Source organism: Aaosphaeria arxii (assembly GCF_010015735.1).
Source record: "Aaosphaeria arxii CBS 175.79 unplaced genomic scaffold BU24scaffold_11, whole genome shotgun sequence".
Taxonomy (NCBI): Eukaryota; Fungi; Ascomycota; class Dothideomycetes; order Pleosporales; genus Aaosphaeria; species Aaosphaeria arxii.
The window spans coordinates 941,011-967,599 of record NW_022983484.1 but is presented as its reverse complement, the minus strand read 5'-3'; the positions used below and the strand labels follow the sequence as shown (position 1 = coordinate 967,599).

The following is a 26,589-nucleotide window of genomic DNA, read 5'->3' as shown; positions in this document are numbered from 1 at the left end:
CAAGACTAGGTTCAAGTAGCGCCTGGGTTGAAGAAGTGCGGTTGCTGACGTCATCGGACTGAATGCGTCGGGTGCAATGGCACGATCAAAATGAGCAGCGTTTTGCAATGATACTGAATGGAACAAATGATTCGTGATATAAGTCCACCACCAACAAAGAGACGGAAGACTACGCGCAACGTCGTGCATGCTGTAGCGGCGCAATCGTTCCCCCAGGCATTACCAACTGCTTCCCCGGACGTTATCCGGATCTATTCTTGGAATATTAATGGCATCGACCCATTCCTTCAACAACCCATAACTAACTTTTTCTCGAAGGCAAAACACCTAAACCTTGAAAACAATGGAGCACCTCAGACTGGAGCATCACTTCGTCTGTTTCTTCAGCGCCACCTCTGGCCGGAACTGCTCTTCCTTCAAGAAGTCAAAATTGCAAGCAGAGATGAGAAGACACAGAATGCCGTGCGTAGTGCCGTGAACACGCCAACTTCGGCTGAAGATCGATCAGTGTCCGGAAAAGGACCGAGCTATGAAGTTCATTTTGTCCTGCCAACCGACAAGCAGAACGCCCGAGGCTTAGGGGGCAGCGGAAAAGTGTACGGCGTCTGCAGTATCATCCGCACTGATCTCGTGGTTACGCATAATGTCGCCGTAGCAGCGGAAACAATCAATTGGGACAACGAGGGCCGGGTGTCTTGCATTAAGCTCCAGCCATCGTCGAAGTCGGAAAGAGGGCTTGCGATCTTTAACATCTACGCTGTGAATGGAACTGAGAACCCGTATCGGGACCCTAAATCTGGAACCATCATAGGCACGCGACATGATCGCAAACTTGAGTTCCACAGGCTATTGATGGAGGAAAGTCTGAGGCTAGAGCGTGAAGGGTATAATATCGTCATGGCGGGCGACTTCAATGTTGCTCCCGATGCCCGAGACGGGTATCCGAAGTTGAGGACTTGGCCGCAACAGCACTGCGTCAACCGGGCAGATTTTCTGGCAAAGTACTTGAGAAGACCACGGGAGGAGGTAGAAGATGTTGATAGCAGTATTCATTCGTCCTGGCAAGGAGTTGATGTCTGGCGAGAGGCTCATATGGACGAGCGGCGATATACATATTATCCTCGAACAAGAAGCTGGGGCACCACTTGTGACAGAGTCGATTACATTCTGACAAGCAAGACATTATGGGATTGCGGGAAAGTTCTTGTGTCGGGAATTTTGGACTCAGAAGCTGAACGAGGACCAAGCGACCATGTGCCTGTCTACGCATCGATCAATATCAGCACGAACCACGCAACATCTTCAAATACCTGCAACACCGATACAAATACTATGCGAGGACAATAAGCTGAAAGTAGGTGTAGCTAAGGTACCGATCCTGTATACTTATTCCCCTTTGCGCTGTTCACGCAGCACAGCATTCTTACACTATGGCAAAAGCCGTTTTCTGGATCTTTGCTAAGGATGAAGCCATCATGTAGTCGTCCGACGCAGTCTTGCAGGAAAGTAGATATGTGGATATATATTTTATACCCCATTTAACGGCCCATTGTAAGTTTAATTGCAAGCTCGTCTCGAGGGTATGTCCTAAACTTGAAGGGATCATACCAAATCAGGAAATCGGCGATTTATTCGGGGCGGGACGTTTGGAGTTGCACCCATTCAGATCCATGTACCCCACTTTTCCCCCTCGGATTTTTTCAATCGTTGTCTGCTCGCGGTCACGACTCATGAACTTCAAGAGTTTCAGGGACACTAGTCCATTGTCGGTGATAGGCGCGCATTCGGGATAATTAAAGGCGGCACGACATATTCGCCTGCCATTCTTCCCACTCACAGACTGCGGGGTCAATGACGTTTCCACCGAACAAGACTCCGGTGAAGGTACAAAATGCAGCTGTATGAAGCCCTGGATGAATACCCCATACAAGCCGGCGCACGCATCAGCTACCAGATTCCTACATTTGATACCTTCTGGAAATTTGTGACGACCACTATCACCGCTATGTCGTCAATCACCAATGTCGACCTGCTTTCTGCAGCTACCAATCCATCCTACTTTTCCACCCTGGTCACGACGAATGTCTCGAACCCAACTACAATCAGTCTTCTCTCTTACAATTCAAACTTCTCAAACGTCATTGGGGATGGAGCCACAGCCCGCCAATTGTACGATCTAGATTGGGAGGCATTCCACGAAATGGGCACCTACAATCGCGAAACCAATTCTCTTTACATAACGTCCAACTACGACTCCTTGCAAAATCCGATTAATATTACAATCCTTGACCTATCTTCCGACAACTATCCTCTGAAGTCCATCCGTTATCCAGAAGTCCGCGAAGCCAACGGCGGAACCAATTGGTACCCACCTGGCTCAAATACATCCGAACTCCTCTTCTGCGACGAAGGCGATTTTGAACATTACTCTGGCTTGGTTTCCGTGAACCCAAGCACCAACAAGTCCACCGTAATTGTCAACAATTTCCTTGGCCGCAACTTCAGTTCTGTAAACGACGTGCGACAGCACTTTGAAACAGGCGACTTGTGGTTCACGGATGCGGATTACGGATACTTCCAGTATTTCAGACCAGAACCAACGATCCCGAAACAGGTATATCGCTTCGACCCCAGCGCGGGCGAAATCGCTGTTGTGGCCGATGGATTTGACCAGTCTAATGGCTTGGAATTCTCGCCTGATTTCAAGACGTTGTACGTGACCGATACTGGCGCGCAGCATTTCACGCCCAACCAGACTCGACCAGCCACCATTTACGCCTATGATGTTATTGATGGCAAAACTCTAGCAAATAGAAGGACATTCGCATTTGTAGATACGGGTTTCCCGGATGGCATTCACACCGATACTGAGGGAAATGTGTGGGTTGGCGCCGGCGATGGTGTACATATCTTCGACCCAAGAGGTACCCTGCTTGGTAAGATTTGGGTAGGCGTCACCTCCAACAACTTTGCTTTCTTACCAGGAAAGGTGTTGGTATTTACGAACAGCCAGTTGTGGATAGTAGAGAACATCAAGGCTGTTGGTAGGGAGATTTGTAGAGATTTTGGCGTCTGCTGAGCAGATGACTTGCCAAGGTCGTGAACATTTACCAGCTGGACGAGTATAAAAATTATATGTACATACCGACTCAGACCTTCTAATTGGGTAATAACACTTCAAAAGCTCGGAAAGAAGCTTTCTTAGAGCACAAAACAAGCTTTCAATAGAACCAACATCATCCCTCTGCGATTGAGATATTCAATTTTCGCTGCTTGGATCCTCGAGGATCGTGAACACGAGGCGGTGTGCCATTATCACAATGATTCTGGCTCCAGCCTGTCACAGAGATGCCGATGTCTGGCAAGTTCAATCGCGTTAATTGTATGAATCATTGTTGCAGCCCGCCTGACGCTCGAAGACCACCTCATGACCTTCTCCAGATCGTCTAAAATTCCGCAGTTTTTCCGACAGCGGATTCCCGGGCCGTCATAACGAAGACGATTATGGTCAAATGGGCATCCGGCCCGACACTGCACCAATCAAAGCTGCTAAGCGAGAATGCCAAGATCACAACTGTGAATCGACTCTCGTCTGGAAACAGAGATGCTTGCGAGAAACTTCATCCGTAACACTGTACCCTTAGTAAGATTGGCATCGTGAGTCCAATTAGGAAATTTGGCTGCCACTATTGTGGCTTTTCTTCGGCACATCTGCTTGCACCAAGTCAACCAGGCTGCCCAAGTCTCACAACACATGGTGTGAATCGTGCTCATGAAAGACGGACCCTGGTGATATCTGACTTAAATCTTCCAGATATAAAAGAAGGTTGTATCCGTCGTAGAACACTCCACCCATTGCCAAAGGTTTATTCATTTGGCGCATGTGAGTCCTCCAAATTTCACTAGAGTCGAGAATGATACTGACATTGATAAAACTAGCGAAAATCGCTCAAAATGTCACCCTACGACAATGGTCTTGTCTGGCAACAGACTGCTCCTGGATTGTGGGAACGTGGAATCGACGAGATCGAAGAGTTCTACGCTACCATGAAAGAACTCTACAGAGGAAGCGGCCGAATGTTCTTTGCCATGACCGGATATCTCTCCCTCAATGTTGATATCTCCTCCTCAGATACGACAGAGGACCAGGTTGATGATGCAATCAAAAAGGCGTGGCTTACTCTACGCTACGATCACCCGACTCTCGCATCTCAAGTCGTCTATTCCCCAGGATCTGAGCCCGAGTGGAAGAAACAATATCGCCCATTGACTACCAAATTGTCGCAAGATGAATGGTTGAACGAAACGGTCGTGATCATCTCCAACGGCCAAACAGGAACAGAATGGGTCAATTCTGACCCACCAGCTCCAGAAATACCTACACTCTTCCTCATCCATCCACCCAAGTCCACCTCAGAGAAAGAAACTGCTTCCATCCGGCGAGACATTGTCTTCCGCTCTCCTCACGATATCATCGACGGCGTAGGCACACTCATGATGCTCAACAGTCTCCTGAACTACGCCAGCAAGACCTTCGAGGGCACATACATCCCCCCAATTCTCGACGGCTCCGAATCCGCCAACCTCTCACCCTCCTACCGCATCGCCGCGAACCTCCCACCAACCCTCACCCCAGCGCAAACCCAACTCCTCGAATCCATCATCGCCCAAAAGACCAACCTCGCCAACCCGGCCACCAACCCCCCTGACCTTTCACTCCCCTACAAACCCAGCAACCCATCTTCAACCCTCCCGGGCAAACATCAACGCTCATTCCTAACCCTCACCGCCGCCCAAACAACCGCCCTCCTCACCGCATGCAAAACCTCAAACATGACACCCACCCACGCCTTCCACGCGGCCGCAGCCCTCGTTCTCCTCACCATCCAGCCGACCCGACCCACGACGACGAAAGAAGTCCGCTACACGACGTACATCCTCCGCAACGAGCGCCGCACCTGCGTCCCGCCCTACGACTCCGCAGCCCACGCCGCAGCTCTCTACCACTCCGTCTCCGGCGCCAGTCTCGCTGTCGACCTGCAGCTCCGAAGTCTCGAGGATGAGCGGAATTTCACGCAGCAGGAGAGGAAGGAAGAGTTCCGAGACGTGGTGAAGAGGTTTAGTGATTACTATCTCGCGGTGAAGTACGACGAGCAGCATACGATGCTTGTGCCCTCGCTGTGGGCCCTGGGGATACCGAAGCTTCCGTCGAAGAAGGAGTCGGAACTGCATTTCCCTGTCCCGCCGCCGAGGGTTGCGCCGTCTGTGTCGATGTCGAGTATGGGGAGGGTGGACGAGATCGTCGCGCCGGAGGTTGGAAGGTTCAGGGTGGGTGATGTGTGGGTTACGGGGGAGGAGCTGGGGAATGGGTTGGGGTTGTTTTTGGGGACGTTTAAGGGGGAGTTGACAGTCAGTGCTGCGTGGAATGATGCGTGGCATGAGGAGAAGGAGGTGCTGGATTTCTTAGAGAGATGTCGGGATATTGTTTTTGAGGGGCTTGAAATTGGGTCTATATGAGGCTGGCGGAGTGTGTATATATAAGTAGATCAAGAGAATGCAAGTCACAAAAGATCAATCAAGGAGCCATGTATGAGTGAAAGCATTTGATAGAGAATTGGGGATGAAAATCCCCTTAAGACCCTACCAGTAACTGATCAAGTCAGCGAATAATATACAGTGTGGAAGACAGCATTTCGAGAACATTCATGCTGGCCAACCCGTGGAACACCGCTGAGGCCGGCTATGCTACAACCCAGTATTCGAGCCCAGGTTCAGTTTGATGCCACCGTTATCATCATCTCCACTATCGTCCACTCCATGGTCAGGATGATCAAGGTCCTCGGTCTTGGCAATCTGAAATTCCTGCTTGCCTCCATGGCTAACAATATCAACGGCGTTAACCTTGGCAGCTCGAGAGTCCTCATTGACTCTAACCATATCCATGTTCGAGGTGAGGGCATACACATCCCCTTGCCGATTGTCTTGATACTCCAAGATGTCATTCACCAACACGGGAGGCTTGAAACCGGGGGCGGTGCTGGGCTTCCTGTCTCTTGCGATCATGGCGTGTTTGATAGGGCCGAAAGTCATTGTTGCTGACTGAACGTTTGCGAGCAATGCCATTCCCACATCAGCTGCAGTCTCAGGCTTATCAAAATCTTCGAGCAGAGCATCGGATTCTTCTTGAGAATAACGGCTCATATCTGCCATGATGTCCGCGTATGCAACATCAATTTCTTCCTGGAAACAGAGCGCCTGGCAGTATGCGTAGAAGTCTTGCATGCGTCCGATATCCTGCTCGGGGCTTAGTCTTTGCCGTTTTGGTGACCCCTCGTTTTGGAAGTAAGGTAGAGATTCCGCAGGTTGCTCTGTCGCAATTGGGATTCGGCGAACCGGACGAGAGAAGGGAGTTGGTCCCCTACCCCTTCTTGCTCTTACCAGTGAATCTCTATCCTTAGAGAACCCAAAACCATCAGAGCGCTGTATGAATTTGATTTGCATTAACTTCGGTTTAGCATTTAGGTCGAATCGGGGAAATGGCTCAAGTCGAGCTGGTAGCTCATTCTCAATTGACTTGGAGATCGGGCCAACTTCCGTTTGTGCGCCGCTGCTCTGCTGCCCTTTGTCTTCTCTTGCTTGATCATCACCTTGTGGCCCAGGACTACCATTCACCGTGTCATGATTGCTGTCATGATTCCCGTTATCAGCCGCATCGTCATCCGTTTCATCTGTATCGTAGAGAGCAACATCGCTGTCGGAAGAAGCGTGGCCAGCCCGAGTGAGGAAAAACCGTTCGTTCTGGTAATATTCGCGTACACGTATATGTGGGTAAGTACAATCAGGGAGCTGTTGGCCGGGAACTGGCCAATACCTTTCCGCAAGGTATCTCCTAGAGGATAATGAGTCTAGATCTTCGAGGTAGTCTGCCATTTGATATGGTATAAAATCCCGAGTCGACTTGATATTCCCCAAATTACATTGAAGTCTCACTTCTTGTTCAAGAATCCATCGTGTTCTGGGGAGGCAAAGGAAGAACATAGAGGGCAGAGGGCAGAGGGCAGAGGGCAGAAGGCAGAAGAATATTGTACAGATAAAGCACAAAACTTACCAGAGTGCCATTTCATGCCAGGGCTGGAGTTCCTGATCATGCACCTCTCGTTTGATTATATCTCCAATGCGAAGCAGACGCTTGATAACCAAATCCATATATGTAATTCCAGCCCTGTTGGGTCGAGCAGGAGGGAGACGATTTGCAGACGTAGCCTTCAGCTGCTTCAACAATGGCAGCAGTTCATCCGTCTCCAGGATGCGCGCCGCAAAGTCCCCAGCGTGATTGGACATGAGGGTATAGCGCCGGTTCGTGCCCTCGGGTGCACCTTCTCGTGGAGTCGCAGGCATATCCCAAATGGCGGGCCCGAAGGGCGGCGAGACATGGTCTTCAGCCTGTGATCCTACACCACCGCCCTCCGACGGGATATGTCCAACGTCTGACAGTGGGCTGTCGCATGCTTCGACCCACCGTTGGAACTCTTCCATTCCTCTGCGATCTAGATCGGGAGGTTGTTGTGGAGACGCTGGCGCGTTTTCGTCGCGTGAACCCGACTGCGAAGGAACAATTTTGTCGTCATCGTCTCCGCACTCGGCAGTATATGGAGGACCTTCCGAGGTCGTTGACGGGTTTGAATTTGAAGCCATGATATCAACGCGTAGCAACTGGAGCGCGGCACGGACGGTGATGGTCGAAAGGTCGTTTGACGGTCAAGGAGCAGCAGGTGGATGTGAAATTGACCTTGGCGGGCTTTTGCCGCGCGTGTAGAGACTTGAAGTAAAGGGCGTCAAAAGAATACAATGATATGATGTAATGGCTATAATGCCTTAGAGGATGTGACGCGAGGTTTGGAGAGCCAACGTGGAGAAGAGATATAGTGGGGGGGTCGATATGGTGCAGAAGGTGCAGAAGGTTGAGTGTTTTCGTTTCAAGTAGCAACGTTCGTGATTCGTCATGATTTTACAGTAATTCTACATAGGAAGTCAAGGTGAAGGTGAGAGAGCCCTACTTGCTCTCTCTCCACCCAATGGGGATTAGAGCAGCAGCGACCTGCGAAACGCCCCGTTCCGTCGCTAGAAGATTGAATTGAGCGGCAGCATTGCGAGTGTCTTGAATCTCGAGCCGTATTCCTAGGTTGTTTAGGTGGGTGCGTACTTTGGGTGCGATTGGAAGCATGTGCGGCCCGGTGCCGATAATGAGGAGGTCTGTAATCTGATTAAATACTGACTTTATACAGGATGATGACATGAGCAACATACCTGGTTTTGGGTAGAGGAGGTCGAAAAGACCCCAGGCTTCGTCCTGTACCTCCCATTGCCCTTTCGCATTCTTCAGCGTGCCCTTCAGCTCATCATGAACGCTGTTGGAGCTTGATTTCTCTTCCTTCTCTTTACCAACTAACCAAGGCCGCCACCTGAATACTTCCCCACCAACGAGCAGCACACCGCATCCTCCTATCCTCATTTGATTATTGAGCGCAAATCCTTCTCCGGTGCAAGCATCGATCGAGGTTGCGGGGGCTACACTATTCCGCAGGACATCCAGATTCCCAAAGTCGGTTTGTGTATCTTCGTCACTCTTCGGGCCCCGATCGCGCGACTTGGGTGGACTTGACGCATACTGAGATGAGCGAGTGGCATGGAGACATCGGTACGGAGTAGGTCGAGAGGATGGTACGCTTCGAAACAATACGCGGGCTGGAGTCGGCCGAACAGTGTGCGAGGAGAAGGATCTCGAGGTGGTTGCGGAAGAGAATGTCACATTCAAAGCTCTGGAAAGGGGTTTTGAGGAAGAAAGGAGAAGAATTCGTTCCATGATAATTGAATTTATTTGGGGTTATCGATACTGAAGCAGTTCCATTGAGAGGAGATGCATATGCAGTGAAAAAAGTATTAGTTATTGGGTGTAGTTAATTAATTGATTGTGAGGGGAGGTCGGAAGTCCAATGTGAAGAACTTCCGTCATCGAATGGCCCTGCATGCATGGGCGGAGGACCAAGGCCCAATCAAGTTAGACCTTTGGAACTCAAGATGCCACGTGACCATCCAAAGACTTCCTGTCCTGTCATCTCGTGTCCATTCCTCATCATCATCCTCCTCATCCTCATCCTCATCCTCATCGATTCTATCCTTGCTCCGAGTCTCTTTTGCGGAGGCCTCGACCAGAGCAGATAAAATAGTACCATTATTAGCCATTAAAGTGTGGGTTTGTGGGGTGGGTATCCAGTCGAAAATTGAAAGTCGTTACGCAACCTTTCCCAATGCCATGTAATGTTTCAATATGCTGTTACCGGCAATAACCAGTAAATGTGTTTTACGAATCCATCAGTCATTGTTGCTCAATAGACCGTTGTCTTTTCTTGAGATCATCCAGGAAGTCGCCAATCTCCTCCTCGTCCTGTTGCTTCGCTTTGCCCTTTCTAGCCTCCTTGAGCGTCCTTTCCCACTCCTTCTCCTGTGACTTTTGCTTCAGGTTGAGGCTCTTCTTGTTCTTCTTGGCATCGTCTTTCTCGGCATCGGAATCTGAGTCGCTGTCGAAAGCATCTGGAAGCATGGATGGGGAAATTTCCATTTTCCTCAGCTGACTGGCGATGCTCGCGAAGCTCGTCTGTCGAGCGCTGTCGAGGTTGGAGTGTTCACCAACTGACGTGGCGGGGGTCGACCTCATAGAGAGGGTAAGAAGCGAACTAGTACTGACATTCCGTATCGGCTGCTTTTTGAAGTAACCAATGGGCTGACTCTCAACTAGGGAACTGAGGGCGCTGGTGTTGCCGTCTGACTGGGTCGAACAGGAGGACACTTCAGCAGAAGTGCGGCTGCCACTCCAGCTACATTGGCTGTATCTACCTTGCCTGGCACGGTTCATTTCTTGCAACTTCTGGCCCCGGATGTGGTTTGCCTTCGCGATCGCTTCCTCGTCGCCCAGAGGATTGCGCTCATGAGAATATGGCTTGTGCTGACCGACTGTAACCCCGCGATCGCAGATGTTGGACGCTCGCATGCTAGCATGTGGGTTATGGAGACTGCTGTCAGAAGTGAAATGAGTCCATGAACAGTAGGCAATTCGGTCGCATTCTCGAGGTGGAGGCGGGATAGAGGCCCAGTCCTTGATCATCTGGGCTTCACGCAATGACACATTGCTCGAAAGAGACGTCGGTGGACTCGGGGGTGCCGGTTGCTGCTGCTGGCGAGCCTCGGGGTTTTGTGCGAAATAGTTCCCGATGATGGACTTGCCCGGTACCTTCTGGTCGCGCAAGGGTTTGGATGCTGGAGTTGCAGCGTTTGACTCGCAAACGCTCATTGTGGTGGAGGAGGCCATGACTTCGTCAGTCACGGCTGCTGTTCTGTTTAAAGGTGGATGTGTGTTCGTGTTCGTGTTCTGTCAAGGTGGGAGGAAAGTCGGAGCGCGATCTGAGCAGTTTATACCCGCACAATGGGTTGAGAGTGCAACTTTTTCTGCGTAGCTGATCGTTGTTGAGTCCAGCGAACAGTGGTCGTATGAATTGCCGTACCGCCCAACGCAATGTTGAGGTTGAGTTTCTTCGCGGTGGTCACCCAGGTGAGAATATTGTGAGGTAGGCCTACAATGACTTTGTGGCTTCACCCTTTCCATGGTCTCTTTGTTTCACTCGCTTTCACCTCTGGCAGTCTTTCATTCACCTCACTCTCGCATGCAAGCCACTAACACCAAAGGGGACAGGAAAGGGAGCGCGACAAAGAGAGATGTTGGGGTATTCACAATACTGCACTGCACAGAGTAATATTGGGAAAAAGCAACGGATTCAGAGGATGCCATGAACTTGGGTGCAACGTTGCTTATGTATGGTTGTTGACTACCTTGCCCACCTGAGGTTGTGATTGTGGCGCATGAGAGGACACGAAAGGGACGGATGGAGGAATCGTTGGCTCACCCTGCCAGCGCATGGATGGGATTTGTATGGATCTGATTGCCGGACAACAACAAATACCTACCTAGTCATTAGACAGCCTCACAAACGAGACCGACCGAATGTTGTGAGCAAGCAAGCGAGCAATGAAACCATGACTCAATCAGGTTTTTGACTCTCCCCATCTTGACGTTTCGATAATGCGCTTCGCTGGCAGGACCGCCCAACCACATAGGCGAGAGCCAAACTGCTCTATCTCGTTCGCTGGCGCGTATCACGTTCTCAACATCAAACGCAATAATATCGATATCCTCATTCGCCTTTCTGAGGCGGCACAACCTGCTTCAGCCTCACAAGCCACCCTTGGACAGCCAAAAGACCCCTGCCATCACGCCCCCATCCCTGGGCGCGTCGCACAAATCCTACGTATCCTGTCGCTCCCAGTACCAAACCCGCCCTCCCCCATAACCATAGGAATCCCATCTTTTTCCTGTGGTTGGTTGTTGACACGCTGACATCATCGTATACTCCAGTTAGTACCATGTCTCACACACTCTCGCTAGTGATGTCCGTCCGAATCGGGAAGCCTGTACTCAGCTTCCGTTGTGCTTCTCGGCGGACAAAGCTACGCCTCCAAACGTCAACCCCGACCATTCATGCTAAACAACCATAAAACACAACGCCCACAGCAATCAATCTCGGCCCCTATGTCTTATCATTCACCACCCTCCCTACGGCGAAACTGAACGTCAGAAACCCTCATATACCTACTACAATCATCCTATCGCAGTTCACCGAGCATGACAACGTCGGACGTAAAACAGCATCAAAGTCAAGGTCTCAGTTGCCTCAACCCGCCTAGCTCGAATGGCTTATTCTGCATCGGGGGCGGGTGGAGACAGGATAAAAGCCATAGGGAGACGAAATAGGATGTCCGATCCCACGCCAGATCGGATCGAGAGTAGAGTAGGATCCCCCCCGATGCCATCGCGCTCCTCAGCTGTGGGGGGTGGTGAGGCGAGGCGGTGTTGGCTTGCTGGTACTCGTTGGATGCGATGCATACGACGATCCTGGGGTCTAGATCGATTGTGGAGAATTGCCAACTCCACATCCCTCCATCCAAAACCCCATATTTCCCATCCTTGCTGCCTGTGGGGATAGATGGCAGGGCTGAGGCGTGCACAAGGCCATTTCTGTATTGTGGTCTGTAGGATAAACAGGCCAATGCTGTTGCGGGTTCTTGTTCTCGCGAGACGATTCGTTAAGTGCCACCGGCCAATCAAGAGAAATTCAGGCAAGCAAATGCATTCATGTTGACTATTGCAAGCACACGAATTTGGGAGATGATCCATTACGTTTTCTGATTCCATAACCTCTGCTAACATCTTAATTTTCGAGCAAGTCGCTCGCGCGCTCAAAGGCTGCAGTCACAATACTGATCCATCGAACAATCCTCTCTTCATCTCCTGCCGTGATACTTTCTCGTAGACCAGGCAATGTTACCCCCTTATAGCCTTCCCAAAACCCAGGCGCGAAAACAGTGTGCTTGAACCAAGGTCGGCCGTCTAAGCCCTTGTCGTAGAGAAACTGTTTTTCTAGGTCGCGCAACTTGGTATTCACGACCTTCAGCTTTAAATCTAAGCGACTTCGTTGTCCAAATCGAAAGTATTGTAACCAGGATGTCTTTGGTTGACTCAGAGATCTAGACAAGACATCGACGTCTTGGTCGAATCGGGTTGCGACCTTCTTAAATCGGCCTGCAGCGGAATTCAGACAATCAAATATTCCGTCGCCGAGGGCGAGACCTTTCTCGGTATAAAGTCTCTTGTTTTCCTCCACGTACGACACCAGTTTGATCGCGTAGTGCGTCGCATTGAACGGAATCACAGGCTTCTCCACCAGCTCCGCAGCAACGAGACCCCACATCCGAGCAAGAACCGTGTGATACTCATAGTCTGGGTCGATGATCTTCTCCATGTACGTGATACTGTCATAGTTGGAATGATAATGGTATGTTGGCGCATTCTTTCTAGGGCCAAATCCGAGGTCGGCGGAGGTCACGCCAGCATGGTCAAGGAATGCAGAGTAGTCGCTGCCTCCCCCCAAAGTGCTGATTCCTGTGGTCCATAAGTCGCCCAAAGTCTGACCTGGTATCGTTTGATTCGGCGAAATTACGTTGTGGGCGGTGCGGAGGAACACATGGTCCAACAAGGGCGCGGATCTGACGAAAAGTTCCGGGCCTGTAGCTCCAGGATCTGAGTTGATATAGATCACCGCAGAATCTTTCAGCCATTTCAGGTGCTGCTCGACCCATTCTGTGGATCCGGTCATGCTATACTCTTCAGAGTCCCAACGAGCGAATATAAGTGTGCGTCGAGGCTTCCACCCCAGCTCGACAGCTCTACTGAAACTATGCACAATCTAATTCAGTGCGGCAGAACCACTGTGAGGGTCACCAGCACCACCCAGGGTCTATGAGTCGTGATGATTACCTAGTATAACAACCTCTTCACTCTGTGTACCATTTATGTAGTCTAGAAGGTTATGTGTCGTAGTGAATTCGTATGCCTGGTTGTTGTTTACGCGAAGAACAATCTCAGAGGGTGACGGTCCAATGTTGTATTTGACTCTCTTGTATTGCAAACCTGCTGTCTGCCATTTCTCACCGAAAGATGATGCCGATGGACCATGGCCGTTGAGGGCCTTCAATATAGGCACGGCATCCTCATAAGATATTGGCAGTGAAGGTATCTTAGGCAGACCGAACATGCCGTCGGGTTTCACTCGAGGGGCTCCTGGAAGGGACGGATATCCAGGTGTGGATGGGTCACCCGGCTGCCAATCTATTATGCACATCAGTTCCCTTGTTCAATTCAAGATGGTTGGGTAGGCTTCGCCTACTAATGCTTAGAACCGAGCCTCGTTGCACACTGCTAGGCTGTCTTGCATAGCCATTGGGATAGGGTTCAAGACCGTCGGACTCTTTGAAACAATCATCGCCAGGGTCAGTGTAAAGCACAGCGGCGACCATTCCTAGTTGCTCCGCTCGCATCACTTTCATCCCACGCCAGGTTTTGTCATACTTTGCGATTGCAATCTTCCCTTCCAGGCTTACATTAGCATTGACAAGGTCTTTAAAGTCTTGATAGGTGCCATAGATGACGTAGACATATTGCGCGGTGGCGTTTCCAGATGCACTATAGCCGTGAAAAGTCGGTATTCTGAGTGGATCAGAACTGGTCGGATCCTCTTCGAGAGGATCTTCTGCGAGCTTCGCCTCATAAAGAACCTTTGGTTCTGCTCTGTCGGCGATTGCTTCAGGTCGTTGAAGGAGCGTCAGACTATGGCCTGCGGGTCGGTTCAAGTAAACATCGTACGAGACGATTTGGGATTCTAACCCCCAAGAAGTCCATAAATTCTTTGTCCACAATACCTGGGAAAGGTTGGTGCCCGCCAAATGCGGCCCAGAGGAATAGTATCTAGTTGATCTTCGTGCTGCATTTGAATCCGGTGTTGTTTTAATCAATTCTTGCAGATCCTCGAAAGTGATGGTTTTACGCTTCAACCACGTGCTTGAACATGAAGCTTTGGATCCTCTGAAGTACAATAGTATCGTCCAGCAGGCTGCAAGTGACACAAGTATGCAAGTCAATTGGAAGGAGGATGTTGGTTTTCTCTTCATCATACTGGTCTTGTTGCTGAGGTAGAGAGAATGCTCGACAGATGTTTGATGTGTGGTACAAATAGAGCATAGCGCTTGTTTATGCAGCACGTGACTGTGCGTGCCGTTCGAACAGGATTCTGGTAAAGAAGTAGAGATAAGATGAATTCAGAAGAAGAACAGACTGTGAAAATGCTTGTTGTTTCAGATCCCATGCATTGCACACACCTCAGATTATTGCTAGACAGACAGTAGAAAGAACCCCATGTTCGTGAAGAAGCCCTACGTAATCTTCCTTTCATTCACTTGTGCTACCCCGACTTTATATATATTCATACGTTGATTGGTTTCTGATTCCGGAATATCATATGCGGCGATGTTCTTTTCCTTCCCCGCGATTCTTTTCTGCGAAAGAAATAGGTGGCCACTATAAATGAGTAAATGTCTTCATGAAGACAACGCAAGGTCGGGGCATCAAGGCATTCGACACAACCGAGGCGACCGATTACACACGCATGGGACTCTGCAAGATTCTTCGAATATCACTTCTTTCCACTATAGCTCATATGCCTCATCGAATGAAAGAGATTGCACAACCATAGCCAATCTTGACTTCCCATGTCGATTCGTCAAAGACTACTCTAACTAGATGTCCAAGGTAACCGCTTTCCATCAGCCACCTGTTTCACCGTGCACGCGATACCCTCCATCGCGGGAACTGTCTGTGTCCGCTGGTTTTGGTGACAATGCGAATATATTCTTCCAGGGTCGAACTTCGATGACTCTGGTAGGCCTTTCAATTGTTAGTTCCTGTATTCTGTTGCGCCATAGGAGGATATCTCACGAGTTGTTGCGATATTTGCTTTCGCTTACTAGTGACATCTTGGATGACCGATATTGAGTTCAGGTAATGAGTTATAAGATTTGAATTGGTGGAAGATTTGATGCTAGAGTTTGTGATTCGACGCATTCAGTGTGGATTTATCATGCACTTAAATATGTCAGCGCATGGCTCTATTGCATATCGGCCCAACATGTGAAAACAAGATTTAGTGATGGCACATTGCAGTTGGGCAAATCAATCCAATCATTAATACATACCCCACCCCAAGCTCCAGTGAAAACAGTGACAAGGCTGAGGAAAACGTTTATCTTGCATACCCCTCATCTCCTGATTGGCAAACGCCTGCATCGAGCTCTTTACCCTCGGTCAATTAAGCGGACGGAAAACACGACTGAAGCGGTCCAGAGGCTGGGACTTCAACGCCATCCCACGGAGGCGCATGCGACTGGGACATTGGACTATCAAAGGCAGGATGAGACGCAACTTGCACTTCGCTCAACATTGTCAGTGAGCTTCTAGGTCCAAGGGACTTACAACTCGTTCCTTTTTCTGGGCATGCAGAGTGAGATGTTATGGACGCGTAGACCTGGTCTCCTTTCAGTTTACTAGTGCAAAGCCATTGATACTGCGGGTTGTACTAGAACAAGCATGTCTCCTCGCTGAATTCAGCGTTTACGTAGTCTGCAGCGACAAGGTCATCATCCTCCACGCTTCTGGGGTGGCAAAGAGCCAGTGGGGAATCTTCGTTAATTTCATGGAGACATCGCCAGATGTTGGACTTGTCAGTAGATTTTAGCAGATCTCTAGAGCTGAGATTGGGATGGCTGACTTGATGACCCTCACGCGGTACTTGCCTTTCACATAGCCCGAGACCTCGGGAACTGTGACATGACGGGGAACCTTTTTCCATTCACCTTCCTTTGTTTGGTCTATGCTTTGGTCAATGCTAGCAGGTCAATGGGGTTGTGGCACTTGAGGTACCTAGCTGCACAAGATTCAACGGTGCATGTATGTGACATGGTTTGTACTTCACCATATACGTGACATGGTTCGTCCTTCACCAGGTACGTGACATGATAACATATGTCACTATGAGTAAAGAGCACAATATGTCCCCGCTATTGTTAAATCTTCATCTAGAAACTGAACTCAAAGTTTGAAAGGGTATTCCAGACCTAGAACTTACAATATTTCAACAATCATTATGGACCTTAAACTTCCGATGTCATTTGAGGCTCTTGACCAAGATGCAAAGATATGCCTTGGTGTACTTTCTTTTGTGGCAGCAGAAAACCTACCGAGCAAGTTCCTGCAAGTGTCTTCAGGTACAGATTTGCCAGAAGCCCTGGCATTCACCCGCGATAAAAACAAGTAGGTCTGGGGCATTCATTAGACGCATATATCCACTAATTATCCGTCCAGACTGGGAGGTTTGATAGAACAGCTGACAGACACTGCCTTGATACGACAGAGTGAGGATCGATCAACTCTGTCGTTGCACCGCCTTGTCCAGGCAGAATTCTTGAACCAGATCAATCATGAAGATCAACAGCGGTTGTTCGAAAACAGCATCTATCTACTACGTCAGGTATTTCCACATCGAGGTCAAGCCCGCGTCAATGAGTTAGAATGGCCAGCTGGCGACATATATTGGCCACATTGTCTCGCTACAATCAGTAAATACCGAGATTCACGAGAAGAAATGGAGCCTTTGCGGCCAACTCTGGAATTCTGCAAGCTTCTGGATGACTGCAGTTGGTTAGTTTTACACAACTCTGCCTGCATACTTCAGCCATTGACCTTTCTCAGGTATTTATTCCACAACGACATTGCTGGTACTGTAGCAATGGTGATCGACGTATGGTTTGATGCCAATGCAGCCTGCAAGAAGACAGGGCAGGATCCAATGGTCTATGCAAATCTGTTGAATATTGCCGGGCTCAATAACATGTCTATAGGGGAATTCGCCAGATCTGAAGCCCATTTTCTAGAGTGTAAATCGATCCGATCGAAGCATCTTGCAGAGAATGACGAGGCCATGCTTAACATCAACAGCAATATTGGACTAATCTACAGCTGCCAAAACGACTCTCAGAGAGGGGTGTCCTTTCTAATGAGAGCTTTGAAAATACTTCATTCATGGGATCACCGGAACTTAGTGAAAGAGGTACTGGTATATACCAACTTGGGCAAGATATATGGAGCAGCGGGCGAACTTGACGAAGCGGAACGTTATCTTCACATCGCCTTACAGGTTGCAATCGAACTGAACAGCGTTTACTGGACTACTGCGTAAGTGATGAAACCCTCTTCTTGATCCCAAATGAATAAGTTTCAATAACGTCGCGTAGTATTTATCGAGCTTTAGCCAGAACGGCTGTCTGCATGGCCAATATTTCAGCTGCTGATAAATACGCCCGGAAGATGAGGGACTTGCTGGAGACACCGAGTGGAAGTCGCGCGGGAAAGCTCATACAAAGCAAATGCAAGTATGCCGAAGGTTTGGTCCACCACAAAGCGGGGCGCAAAACCGAAGCCATGTCAGTATAATTCTCTTTTTCACATACTTGGAATTCGCTCAATTCACATCCAACAGAGAACATCTTGAACGAGCAGATGCAATGATGACAATGCATCGCCTGCCAATTCCCTTGCGCGCCCGAACAACGCACCTTTTCTCCCGAGCTTGTCTCCTCGTTGATAGTAGGCATGAAGAGGGTCTTAGACTGAAACTGAAAGCTCGGCATCTCCGACAACTACTACCTGGAGGTAAGGAAACTATCGACGAAGCTGATGATGAAGCCTATGACAAATTTGTCGATGTCATAGAACGTTGAGTGGTTACGGTTCGTAGCATAAAGTTGATGAATCTGCGTGGCTAGATCAGGTGCTTCATATTTCGTGATTCGTCAACTGTGCTATATCTGCATAGTCCTTTTTGTGATATATCCATCAAGTAGTTGGCTTCAGTTCTCTAATCTTGGGATTAAGGCGCAGCCAGCCATCCGGCCAATGACGTGGACGCGCACAGCATCCTCAATTAGGACTAGGATGTCAGCTCGCGCTAACTCAACGCCTTGCTGACTTCGAAGTCAAAGTAACTAATCTGTTAATACTTTCTTCAACATCCAGATCATGGATCTTTGTTAGCAGTATACAATGATCGTTAAGTTGTCTAAAACCATTTAGTTCCTCATAGCGCAGCGCCCGTCACCAACACGGGACCCATGACTATACGTATATCGAAGCTTGATCCCTTAGAGCTTGTCCAGTTGCTGGCTTTGCCATCCTTGTGAAGAGAGATTGAAGTCAGAGCTTTAGATTGATATGGTATATCGCGGAAGACCCTCGACGGGCTGTTTGAAATGTCGAAAACGAAAAATCAAAGTGAGCTTTCCGATCGCAGAACACAAGGCGGTGCCCCTGCCCTTAGGGACCTTCACAGTAATTCTCGGTTGCAAATTTACTTACGAGCGCAGTGTGATGAACGGCCAGATGGTTGCGTCAAGTGTGCAGAGAAAGGGTTCGATTGCCCGGGCTATGAGAGCCAACTCGATAGGCTCTTTCAGGATGAGTCTGCGCATGTTGAACGAAAGGCCAAAGCGGCAAAAGCGAAAGCCATTGCCTTGCGGAAGCAACATGATGACCAGGACAGAATTGACCAGCGAATGGCAAAACGCGAACACGCTGTCGAGCTAACTATACACATGCCACTTCTGGGTCCTCTGATTGATCAAGGTATTAATTTCTTCATGTCAAATTACGCGTACGTTACTTGTGGACTGGCCTAATCATTGGTTTCGTGTAATGTAGACTGATGATGTCCTTTAGCATAGGAATGAATCAACCGCCACTGCAGTCAAAATCTTACCACCAACACCTGGACACGTTCGGCTTCCACCCCATTATTGCGACATCGATGACGGCTTTGGGCTTAGCAGGAATCTCCAACATTTGCATGGATCGCAATTTCAAGAGGGAAGCCACACAATGGTACTTGAAGGCCCTCAAAATGACCAATGCAGCGCTTGCTTCGCCCACCCTGATGAAGCATGACAGCACTCTGCTTGCAACTATGCTTCTATGCATGTACGAGGCTACCAGTAATAAATTCACGCTGGCAGGCTGGAGCAGTCATGTTGACGGGTCAGCCTTGTTGTTGAAAATCAGAGGCAGTGGTCAGTTCGCAACACCATCTGGACGATGGATGTATCATCAGACAGTTGGGTTGTTGACTGCGAATTGCATGGGTAAAGGAGAGCCGATTCCCGAATATATTATGGAGATGAATCAGGAATCCGAAAAACATGAAGATAGCAAGCACCCAGGTAACCGATTTTTCCATGCTCACATCGAAGTGATCAATTTCCGCGCAGACATATCGCAAGGACGGCTCATTGACCTGGAAAAAATCATCAATCGTGCACTCGAGCTTGACGCCAAAACTCAAGATGCATTTAAAGATGCCGAGTCGGAATGGTTCTATAACGAAATTCCTGTTGAACGCGGTATTCCTGGTGTTTTTGGATCGCGCTATCACATCTACACTCACATGGCTGCTGCTCAGATTTGGAATTGGATCCGCTACATCAGGATATATCTTCATGACATTATCCGGAATAGCATTATATTAGGGTTCTCCATGAGTCCGCCATCCTTGTTCGGGAAAAAATATACCCACATCCTACAGGAAACTACACAAACCCTCTACAACTTGCAAGCTGATATCCTTGCGAGCATTCCTCAACTCCTACACGATACCCCGAAATCGCCGCTCCCATATTCACGCGATCTCATAAATCTCAACACAGTCGAAAGTACACCAGTAACCCCCAGATCGAAGTTCTTATGGTCGAACTTCCGAGAGCAAATTAGTTCCTCGTATAAATACTCTACAGAGGCTACCTCTACTGAACGGCTCCCCATCATTCGGGTGTCCGGGGGTTACACTCAACTATGGGCTTTCTTCATCGCCGGTACTATGCCTATCGCGACGCCTGAAGTGCAAGAATTCGTAATTCACTCTCTGAGTCGCATAGAAATGGAATTTGGCATCAGCCAGGCAAAGGTGTTTTCGAATGCTTTGAAACTCAAGATACAGATGGATAAGAAGGGAGAAACCCCTTTCCAGATAGTTCCGACGTATTTACCAATGGTTGGAGAACACCTCGAAATATTCCCAATGGGCGAAACTTAGAGAGGCGCCTAGTGCACACTAAAGGGGACTGCGGGCTATTTATTGGACTGCGAAAAGATTCCTAGCATATCATCGGACTCTTGCTCAGCGAGTCAATGTAAAAGCATGTAGGGATTACGAATTTGAATTTGCATTACAGGCCTATGCAAATTGATGCAAGGAGAACAAGCAATGATTCCTCTTACATAGACGTCGGATCTAGTCAATGATAGATTGTCGAAAAAGCCATAGTGGTGTATGTTGTCAGGATTGGATTGTCTCCCCTCGGCAACTTGTATGTTGCGCCAGCGCGTTATCGCAAATATTTCATTCCCGGATAATGATTCTAAATGACCATTGCTGTACAAATCTCGAAGAAATGTTCAGTGCCGCTCTGGAAAACGATCTTTCTTGGCTCTTTAGGAGGATGTCTTGATTGGCCTGGGGATCGAATACACCACTTTGTACTTCTGATGTTCGGCAAAATGCTCCACATAAATCCACTCAACAACTCCTTTGCCCAGAAGGACCTCCATTTAAACATCCTAGAAACATGGCCGAGATCAGCATCTCCCGAGAACTGCAAGTCCCTCAAGGCCCATCCATTAGCCACACACAGCCCATGTTCGCTTATCCGACGCCTCCTTCCTTATCTCGGTTAATCACCCTGATCGTCTCAGATTGATCCCATCAAATGCAGGCAAGCCAACTCATCCACAACCCAGAAATCTCCCCTTTACTAACCAACCACATCTCGCCATGTCCCAAAAAGGCCTTCCTCAGCCCTAGGAGTCCGCGCGTTTCATGCCAGGCTAGCTTACCGGCGCGGCGAATGGCACTCGCTCTAGCTCTCTTCTTTACCTCCTGTCTTGGTGCATTAACTGTTCAATTTATATCTTGAAGCAAGGGACAGGCGCTGTGCCTGCTGCAGGTACAGCACACTTACTGGCCTGATTTGCCATCAATTCGCCAGCAATATGTCCGAGTCTTGTTCTTGTCTCGTCGATAAGAAGTTGTTTGATCTGGGCCTGACCTGGGATTAGCCATGGCACTCAAGTTACCCTGTTGCCACGCACTTCGTCGACATGTGAGTGGGCGATAAGTGGAGAACACCATGGTGGGTTTGAAAAGGGTCGAGTGTCTTGGTGGTGGGTAACATAGACATTTAGAAAGCCCATAAGGTAGGCTATGTTTTGCCTTGTCTCGTCCTGTCCTGTTTTGTTCATCCATCAATCATCCATGACTGCTGGTGTGTCGTTTTGATTCTTTTCTCTCTTTTTACAACTCACACTCCTTTTCTGCCAGGCCCCCTTGTGGCTTTTACTCTTCCATGTTCGATTGAATTTCGAATCAATCGCTTTCAATAACTTGTTTTTTGGGGAGATTTAATGCAGTCTGATTGATCACCAACTCTCGTTTTCGACTCACGATACCGCCCTGGCGTACCACTGCTACACAGCATACGACACTTATTGATACCATATTTTACGCACTCGAGACCATAAAAGATCATCAATCGTTCCAATTACATTCAAAATGTTCAACTTCATCCAAGAAATGACCATGCGACACATCCGGCTCGTAGCCCTCTCCGCCGCCGCCACGCTCCCAACCCCCAAACCCATTCCCATCCTAGGCGACCCATCCGAAATCGCCAACGTCCTCCTCTCAAAGCTCCCCTCCCAATCCCAGGTCCTCCTCCCAAAGCCCTTCTGGTGGTGGCAATCCGGCACCGTAGTCGACAGCCTGCTGACGCTCTCCCACACCACCAACACAACCACCCACAACGCCCTCATCACCACGACACTGCTCTCCCAAGCCACGGGATCAAACGACTTCATGACGCCCGACGCCACGGGCAACGACGACCAAGCCTGGTGGTCCCTCGCCGCGCTGTCGGCCGCAGAATACAATCTGCCCTCCCCTTCCATCCCCTGGAACAACCTCGCGTCCAACGTCTTCGCTGCGCAGAAATCCCGCTGGGACGACACCCGCTGCAAGGGCGGTATCAAGTGGAAGATCAAGCCCGAGGACGACGGCTGGCACTACAAGTCGACGATCGCGAACGGCCTGTTCTTCCAGCTCGCGGCGCGGCTTGGGAGGTACGGGAATGATGGCGATGCACTGGCGTGGGCGGAGAAGAGCTACGATTGGACTGTTTCTGTCGGCTTGATTAGTCCTGAGTTTGATGTATTTGATGGGACGGATGATGCGAAGGGAGAGGGGGGCTGCGTGGATGTTAACCATGACATGTGGAGTTATAATGTTGGCGTCTTTTTGTATGGTGCGGCGGTCATGGCGGAGAAGACTGGGGAGGAGAGGTGGAGGAAAAGGGCACGCGGGTTCTTGGATTCGGCGAAGAGAAACTTTGTGAAGGATGGGAGACTGTTTGAGGGGAAGTGTGATGGCGATGGGAGCTGTGATAATGACCAGGTCAGTTTCAAGGCGCAGCTTGCAAGATGGCTGGGCGCCACGGCGGTTATATTGCCAGAGTTAAGGGGAGATGTGGTGGAAATGTTAGGACAGATTGCGGAAGGGGAAATGGGAGGTTGGAAACCAGAATTGGGGATTATGGAACAATTGACTGCTCTCGAAGTCGTTGATGCATCGATTGCAGCAGGCGGTGGTGCGAATGGAAGCGTGCCTCCGAAACCTGGCGTTGCAAAAAGGGCTATTGCTGGCCGGTTATGGATTTGATTGGATGAACAAAGTAATATAGATACGAATAAGATCTTCAAATAGACAACTTTTATTAATTGATGCTTCTGTTTATGTAGAGAGTGAGGCGGGTAAAGAAACCAATCATGAGTTGCGGAATACATAAAGCGTGATTTGAAAGTTCAGTAATAGATTGATATGATACTGTACATGCATTCATCTATCTCGTGCATGCGTCAACATCTCTACCCATGATCCTCCGCGCAAAGACTCCGGCAAGCGCAATGCCAGGCTTAAAAGCCAAGATGTCCATTAAAGACCAAACATAAGTCAAGGAAGTGCAGACATATGCTGGTTGGGAGAGGGAAGAAATAGACGTAACAAAATGAGTGAAACAGAAATTAAACGCCCCCAGAAACGGTTCAATCGCGAAAAGCACGAATAGTCTACCAGTCCCTCGCCAACGCCGATGTCTGTCATGTGCCAGCCACGGAAACTTGTTCCCTAAGCCCACTTGGTTCAATCTTCTTCGCTCTCCTGCCGAGCAAAGTCGAGTTATCCAAGCTTAGTTCAAAGGCCCCTCTGTTCTTCACCTGTCTTTTGGCAGCCGCAGCGACTGCAGGAGAATGCTGACCGTAGCCTCTCTCTTGCTGCTTTGGTTGCGCGGCCTGCCTTGCTTGAGCGGCGGCGGACAGCGAAGTGTTGCGCATCTTCTGCTCGACTGCAGAAACATCTGTGCCCTGAGACTTGGGGAGCTTCGCAGGTGGATGCTGTTGTGACGGGTCATAAGGAGCGGACTCGCCAGAGAATTCGTCGTCCTCGTCCTCATCAAGCGCGTTCAACGAGTTGATAGCGTTGGCGCCACGGTAACCTTGCTTGAAGTGCTTCCTCCTCTTGCCTTCTTCCTCCTGTCGATGGACGGCGTAACCAACATCGAAAACTTCGCGTAAATTGACGGCGCCTGGGGAACGGAAATCAGAACGACGTGCGCCTGGCGATTCGAGATAGCCGAAATTTTGTGCGAGAGGATCGGCTTTGCCTTGTTGGTATTGCTTTTCTCTAACGTGGAGAGGAGTGGCTAGAGGAGGCGCGTCATGTGCAGCGTACGTAACTTCGTCAGCCTCCCTAATCCATGGGTGGTCAAGGAATTGCTTGATGTCGTATCGCTTTTCGGGGTCCACGGTCAACAGATGCGAGACAAGATCTTGGGCAGACTTGGAAATGTCATCCCACCATGGCGACAGGAATGTATATTGGCCACGGGCAACCTTTTCTGTCAAGGTCTGGATGGATTCGTCATAGAATGGAGGGAATCCGCAGAGCAGTGTGTAGAGCACACAGCCCATTGCCCACATGTCGACGCTCTTGGAGTAACGCTCATCTTTAACGATCTCAGGCGCGGTGTAGCCGACAGTACCACAGGGTGTCATTGTCTGGCTATCCCAGATAACCTTGGACAAACCAAAGTCTGCAATCTTGATGACACCAATGCCACCAGCACCCTTACCCTTGATGAATTCACCCTCATCGGCCTTATCTTCGTCATCAGGTCCCCTTGGCTTAGGGTTCTTGGTTGGGACGAATGGAAGGGGGTAGAAGAGGAGATTCTCTGGCTTGATATCACTGCATGACGTCAGTTGTGACACCTCTTGGCAATCGTGAAGTTGGGACATACCGATGAACAACGCCTGCCTCTTCGTGCAGGTACTCTAGGGCTTTCGCCACTTGAATGATGACATGGCGTGCAAGATCCTCGCTGAAGTAGGTCAAGCGAACGATTTGATGGAAGAGCTCGCCTCCAGGGCAAAGCTCAAGGATGATGTAGTAGTATTGGCGAGATTCGTGGAAGTCAACGAGCTTGACGATATTGGGATGATCAAGTTGGCGCATAATTTGCACTTCCTTGAGGATGTTCGCTCTCTAAGGGGTATTACGTCAGTGTCCATCAAAAACTAAGGGAGTGGATACAGGCCGACACTCAGGGAATTGGTTGGGGGAGGATTTGAGTGTCTGCACTGTGATGAGATCGCACCTCCACTGCTTTTGGTGCCTTCTTGAAATCCGGATGAATGTGGTCGTCGCCCTACACCAGGCATTGTGTTGGCAAAATCCAAATACACCAACCTCTGTTACGACGAATAAGGGGGGAGGGGAGGAAGGGGAGTGAGATATTAATGCAATGGATGGGTGAATGCAAGTGGTTCTCGGTCTGGGCGATACATACTTGGCTAGAGTTCATTTCAAACTTTCGCACAACCTTAATGGCCACCTCTCCCCACTGGCCAGTATTATCCTTTGCGCGATAGACATTGCTGAAGGCACCATCTCCCATCTTCTCCAAGAGCGTCCACCGCTCCAGTCCAGGGTACTTTGGAAGTTTCCCCTTTGCCTCTCGCTCCTCAGCAACGATGCGCTCCAATACCGAAGGATCGATATCACCTTTCCGGTCTGTGGTGCCTGCAGCTTTGTGTGCCTGTTGCTTTTGGTTTTGCTCTGCTGCATGGGCAGCGGCTTGACCGGCCTGAGCGGCAACATTGCGGTTGTCGCCGGCAGCAACGGAGAAATCGCCGACTTTGGCACCAACAGAACCTTGGAGTGGCTGATGCTGGAGCACATTGGGATCACTGATAGCATAGTGGTGCTGCTCCTGCACGGCAGGATTGTGATGTCGCTGTTGCTGAGGCTGGGCGTGGACATTGGAGACGTTGGTGGTAGGGTCTGCATGCTGTGCGCGAGCCTGCTTCCCGTGCCGCAAGAAGTTCTTGAAGTTCTGTATGGCAGCCATAACTTAGTATGGGTACTGGTGAAGGTGGTGATGATGTGTGTGCGTATTATTCAGCCCCCTCGTGAAGTGTTGTCTCAGGAGAGAGAGAATGGGAGAAAGAAAAGAAGTGTGAATCTTGGAGTATCAAGAAACACAGTGAAAGTACGAGTAGTAGTGGCGGGGTATCAAGAAAATGTGAAGGGGGGAGGAGGTAGGGTATGTAAAAGGAAACGGAAGGCCACAGGCGCTAAACGTCAATGAATAAGACGTAGCGCGTCCAAGTGGTAAGAGTGGGTATTAGGAAGAAGGGGGATACGAGAAGGAGTTCCAGTGAATTAGAAGCAGGAAAGAGAAGAGAGAGAGGATGAGTATGAGGTAGAACAAGCAGGAGAGAGATGGGTGGTGGGAAACCAGTTGGGCTTGGCGGGAATGACGCACATGGTCATAGCGCCTGCGATGGAGTAAGGTATGACGAGGAGAAACGACATCATCATCAATCCCCAATACCAAATCTCTCGCCCATCATGCCCACCAGTATCCCGCCTCATCCAA

General features: G+C 49.5%; 12 protein-coding genes across 12 annotated transcripts; 6 read left to right on the top strand and 6 right to left on the bottom strand.

Moving 5' to 3' along the window:
• The first annotated feature begins 112 nt into the window (after positions 1 to 112).
• BU24DRAFT_61381 (DNase I-like protein) lies at positions 113 to 1,683 on the top strand. The gene is made up of 2 exons (XM_033534467.1): positions 113 to 1,354; positions 1,482 to 1,683. Exon 1 carries the CDS (start codon positions 118 to 120, stop codon positions 1,345 to 1,347), a length of 1,230 nt encoding a protein of 409 aa, XP_033378935.1. The 5' UTR covers positions 113 to 117; the 3' UTR covers positions 1,348 to 1,354; positions 1,482 to 1,683.
• Positions 1,684 to 2,005: 322 nt separating this feature from the next.
• Positions 2,006 to 3,079, top strand: BU24DRAFT_356457 (calcium-dependent phosphotriesterase; the record flags this gene model as incomplete). The annotated part of the gene is made up of 1 exon (XM_033523902.1): positions 2,006 to 3,079. One exon carries the CDS (start codon positions 2,006 to 2,008, stop codon positions 3,077 to 3,079), a length of 1,074 nt encoding a protein of 357 aa, XP_033378934.1.
• A 455-nt stretch (positions 3,080 to 3,534) lies between these two features.
• BU24DRAFT_400052 (uncharacterized protein) lies at positions 3,535 to 5,573 on the top strand. Its single transcript, XM_033525438.1, has 2 exons — positions 3,535 to 3,883; positions 3,940 to 5,573. The coding sequence occupies exon 2, from the start codon at positions 3,955 to 3,957 to the stop codon at positions 5,515 to 5,517; it is 1,563 nt and encodes a 520-aa protein (XP_033378933.1). The 5' UTR covers positions 3,535 to 3,883; positions 3,940 to 3,954; the 3' UTR covers positions 5,518 to 5,573.
• Positions 5,574 to 5,745: 172 nt separating this feature from the next.
• Positions 5,746 to 7,695, bottom strand: BU24DRAFT_467209 (uncharacterized protein; the record flags this gene model as incomplete). Its single annotated transcript, XM_033532430.1, has 2 exons — positions 5,746 to 6,889; positions 7,109 to 7,695. 2 exons carry the CDS (start codon positions 7,693 to 7,695, stop codon positions 5,746 to 5,748), a joined length of 1,731 nt encoding a protein of 576 aa, XP_033378932.1.
• A 358-nt stretch (positions 7,696 to 8,053) lies between these two features.
• Positions 8,054 to 8,863, bottom strand: BU24DRAFT_356144 (uncharacterized protein; the record flags this gene model as incomplete). The annotated part of the gene is made up of 2 exons (XM_033523883.1): positions 8,054 to 8,253; positions 8,308 to 8,863. The coding sequence occupies 2 exons, from the start codon at positions 8,861 to 8,863 to the stop codon at positions 8,054 to 8,056; spliced, it is 756 nt and encodes a 251-aa protein (XP_033378931.1).
• A 513-nt stretch (positions 8,864 to 9,376) lies between these two features.
• On the bottom strand, positions 9,377 to 10,366 carry BU24DRAFT_414162 (uncharacterized protein; the record flags this gene model as incomplete). The annotated part of the gene is made up of 1 exon (XM_033526199.1): positions 9,377 to 10,366. The coding sequence occupies one exon, from the start codon at positions 10,364 to 10,366 to the stop codon at positions 9,377 to 9,379; it is 990 nt and encodes a 329-aa protein (XP_033378930.1).
• A 1,907-nt stretch (positions 10,367 to 12,273) lies between these two features.
• Positions 12,274 to 14,619, bottom strand: BU24DRAFT_496550 (N-acetylated-alpha-linked acidic dipeptidase; the record flags this gene model as incomplete). Its single annotated transcript, XM_033534202.1, has 3 exons — positions 12,274 to 13,355; positions 13,437 to 13,777; positions 13,836 to 14,619. The coding sequence occupies 3 exons, from the start codon at positions 14,617 to 14,619 to the stop codon at positions 12,321 to 12,323; spliced, it is 2,160 nt and encodes a 719-aa protein (XP_033378929.1). The 3' UTR covers positions 12,274 to 12,320.
• A 2,024-nt stretch (positions 14,620 to 16,643) lies between these two features.
• BU24DRAFT_472756 (uncharacterized protein) lies at positions 16,644 to 18,341 on the top strand (the record flags this gene model as incomplete). Its single annotated transcript, XM_033532752.1, has 5 exons — positions 16,644 to 16,810; positions 16,862 to 17,197; positions 17,249 to 17,731; positions 17,791 to 17,979; positions 18,036 to 18,341. 5 exons carry the CDS (start codon positions 16,644 to 16,646, stop codon positions 18,274 to 18,276), a joined length of 1,416 nt encoding a protein of 471 aa, XP_033378928.1. The 3' UTR covers positions 18,277 to 18,341.
• Positions 18,342 to 18,567: 226 nt separating this feature from the next.
• Positions 18,568 to 20,855, top strand: BU24DRAFT_496549 (uncharacterized protein). The gene is made up of 3 exons (XM_033534201.1): positions 18,568 to 18,826; positions 18,919 to 19,205; positions 19,271 to 20,855. The coding sequence occupies exons 1-3, from the start codon at positions 18,767 to 18,769 to the stop codon at positions 20,634 to 20,636; spliced, it is 1,713 nt and encodes a 570-aa protein (XP_033378927.1). The 5' UTR covers positions 18,568 to 18,766; the 3' UTR covers positions 20,637 to 20,855.
• Positions 20,856 to 22,178: 1,323 nt separating this feature from the next.
• On the top strand, positions 22,179 to 23,439 carry BU24DRAFT_436666 (glycoside hydrolase family 76 protein; the record flags this gene model as incomplete). Its single annotated transcript, XM_033530166.1, has 2 exons — positions 22,179 to 23,163; positions 23,393 to 23,439. The coding sequence occupies 2 exons, from the start codon at positions 22,179 to 22,181 to the stop codon at positions 23,437 to 23,439; spliced, it is 1,032 nt and encodes a 343-aa protein (XP_033378926.1).
• Positions 23,440 to 23,594: 155 nt separating this feature from the next.
• On the bottom strand, positions 23,595 to 25,265 carry BU24DRAFT_61064 (Pkinase-domain-containing protein). Its single transcript, XM_033534466.1, has 2 exons — positions 24,949 to 25,265; positions 23,595 to 24,896 (listed from the first exon to the last, which is right to left on the bottom strand). The coding sequence occupies exons 1-2, from the start codon at positions 25,161 to 25,163 to the stop codon at positions 23,750 to 23,752; spliced, it is 1,362 nt and encodes a 453-aa protein (XP_033378925.1). The 5' UTR covers positions 25,164 to 25,265; the 3' UTR covers positions 23,595 to 23,749.
• Positions 25,077 to 25,620, bottom strand: BU24DRAFT_427703 (uncharacterized protein). Its single transcript, XM_033529281.1, has one exon. It carries the CDS (start codon positions 25,603 to 25,605, stop codon positions 25,357 to 25,359), a length of 249 nt encoding a protein of 82 aa, XP_033378924.1. The 5' UTR covers positions 25,606 to 25,620; the 3' UTR covers positions 25,077 to 25,356.
• Positions 25,621 to 26,589: the final 969 nt, after the last annotated feature.

Bases quoted from the DNA above. Each gene is read 5' to 3' on its own strand.
- BU24DRAFT_61381 (XM_033534467.1), top strand. From the start codon at position 118: ATGGAACAAATGATTCGTGATATAAGTCCACCACCAACAAAGAGACGG.
- BU24DRAFT_400052 (XM_033525438.1), top strand. From the start codon at position 3,955: ATGTCACCCTACGACAATGGTCTTGTCTGGCAACAGACTGCTCCTGGA.
- BU24DRAFT_496549 (XM_033534201.1), top strand. From the start codon at position 18,767: ATGGTATATCGCGGAAGACCCTCGACGGGCTGTTTGAAATGTCGAAAA. The intron at 18,827-18,918 runs GTGAGCTTTCCG...TTACGAGCGCAG, and splicing joins GTCGAAAACGAAAAATCAAA to TGTGATGAACGGCCAGATGG. The intron at 19,206-19,270 runs GTACGTTACTTG...GATGTCCTTTAG, and splicing joins TTCTTCATGTCAAATTACGC to CATAGGAATGAATCAACCGC.
- BU24DRAFT_61064 (XM_033534466.1), bottom strand. From the start codon at position 25,163: ATGCGCCAACTTGATCATCCCAATATCGTCAAGCTCGTTGACTTCCAC. The intron at 24,897-24,948 runs GTATGTCCCAAC...GACGTCATGCAG, and splicing joins GAGGCAGGCGTTGTTCATCG to TGATATCAAGCCAGAGAATC.
- BU24DRAFT_427703 (XM_033529281.1), bottom strand. From the start codon at position 25,605: ATGGGAGATGGTGCCTTCAGCAATGTCTATCGCGCAAAGGATAATACT.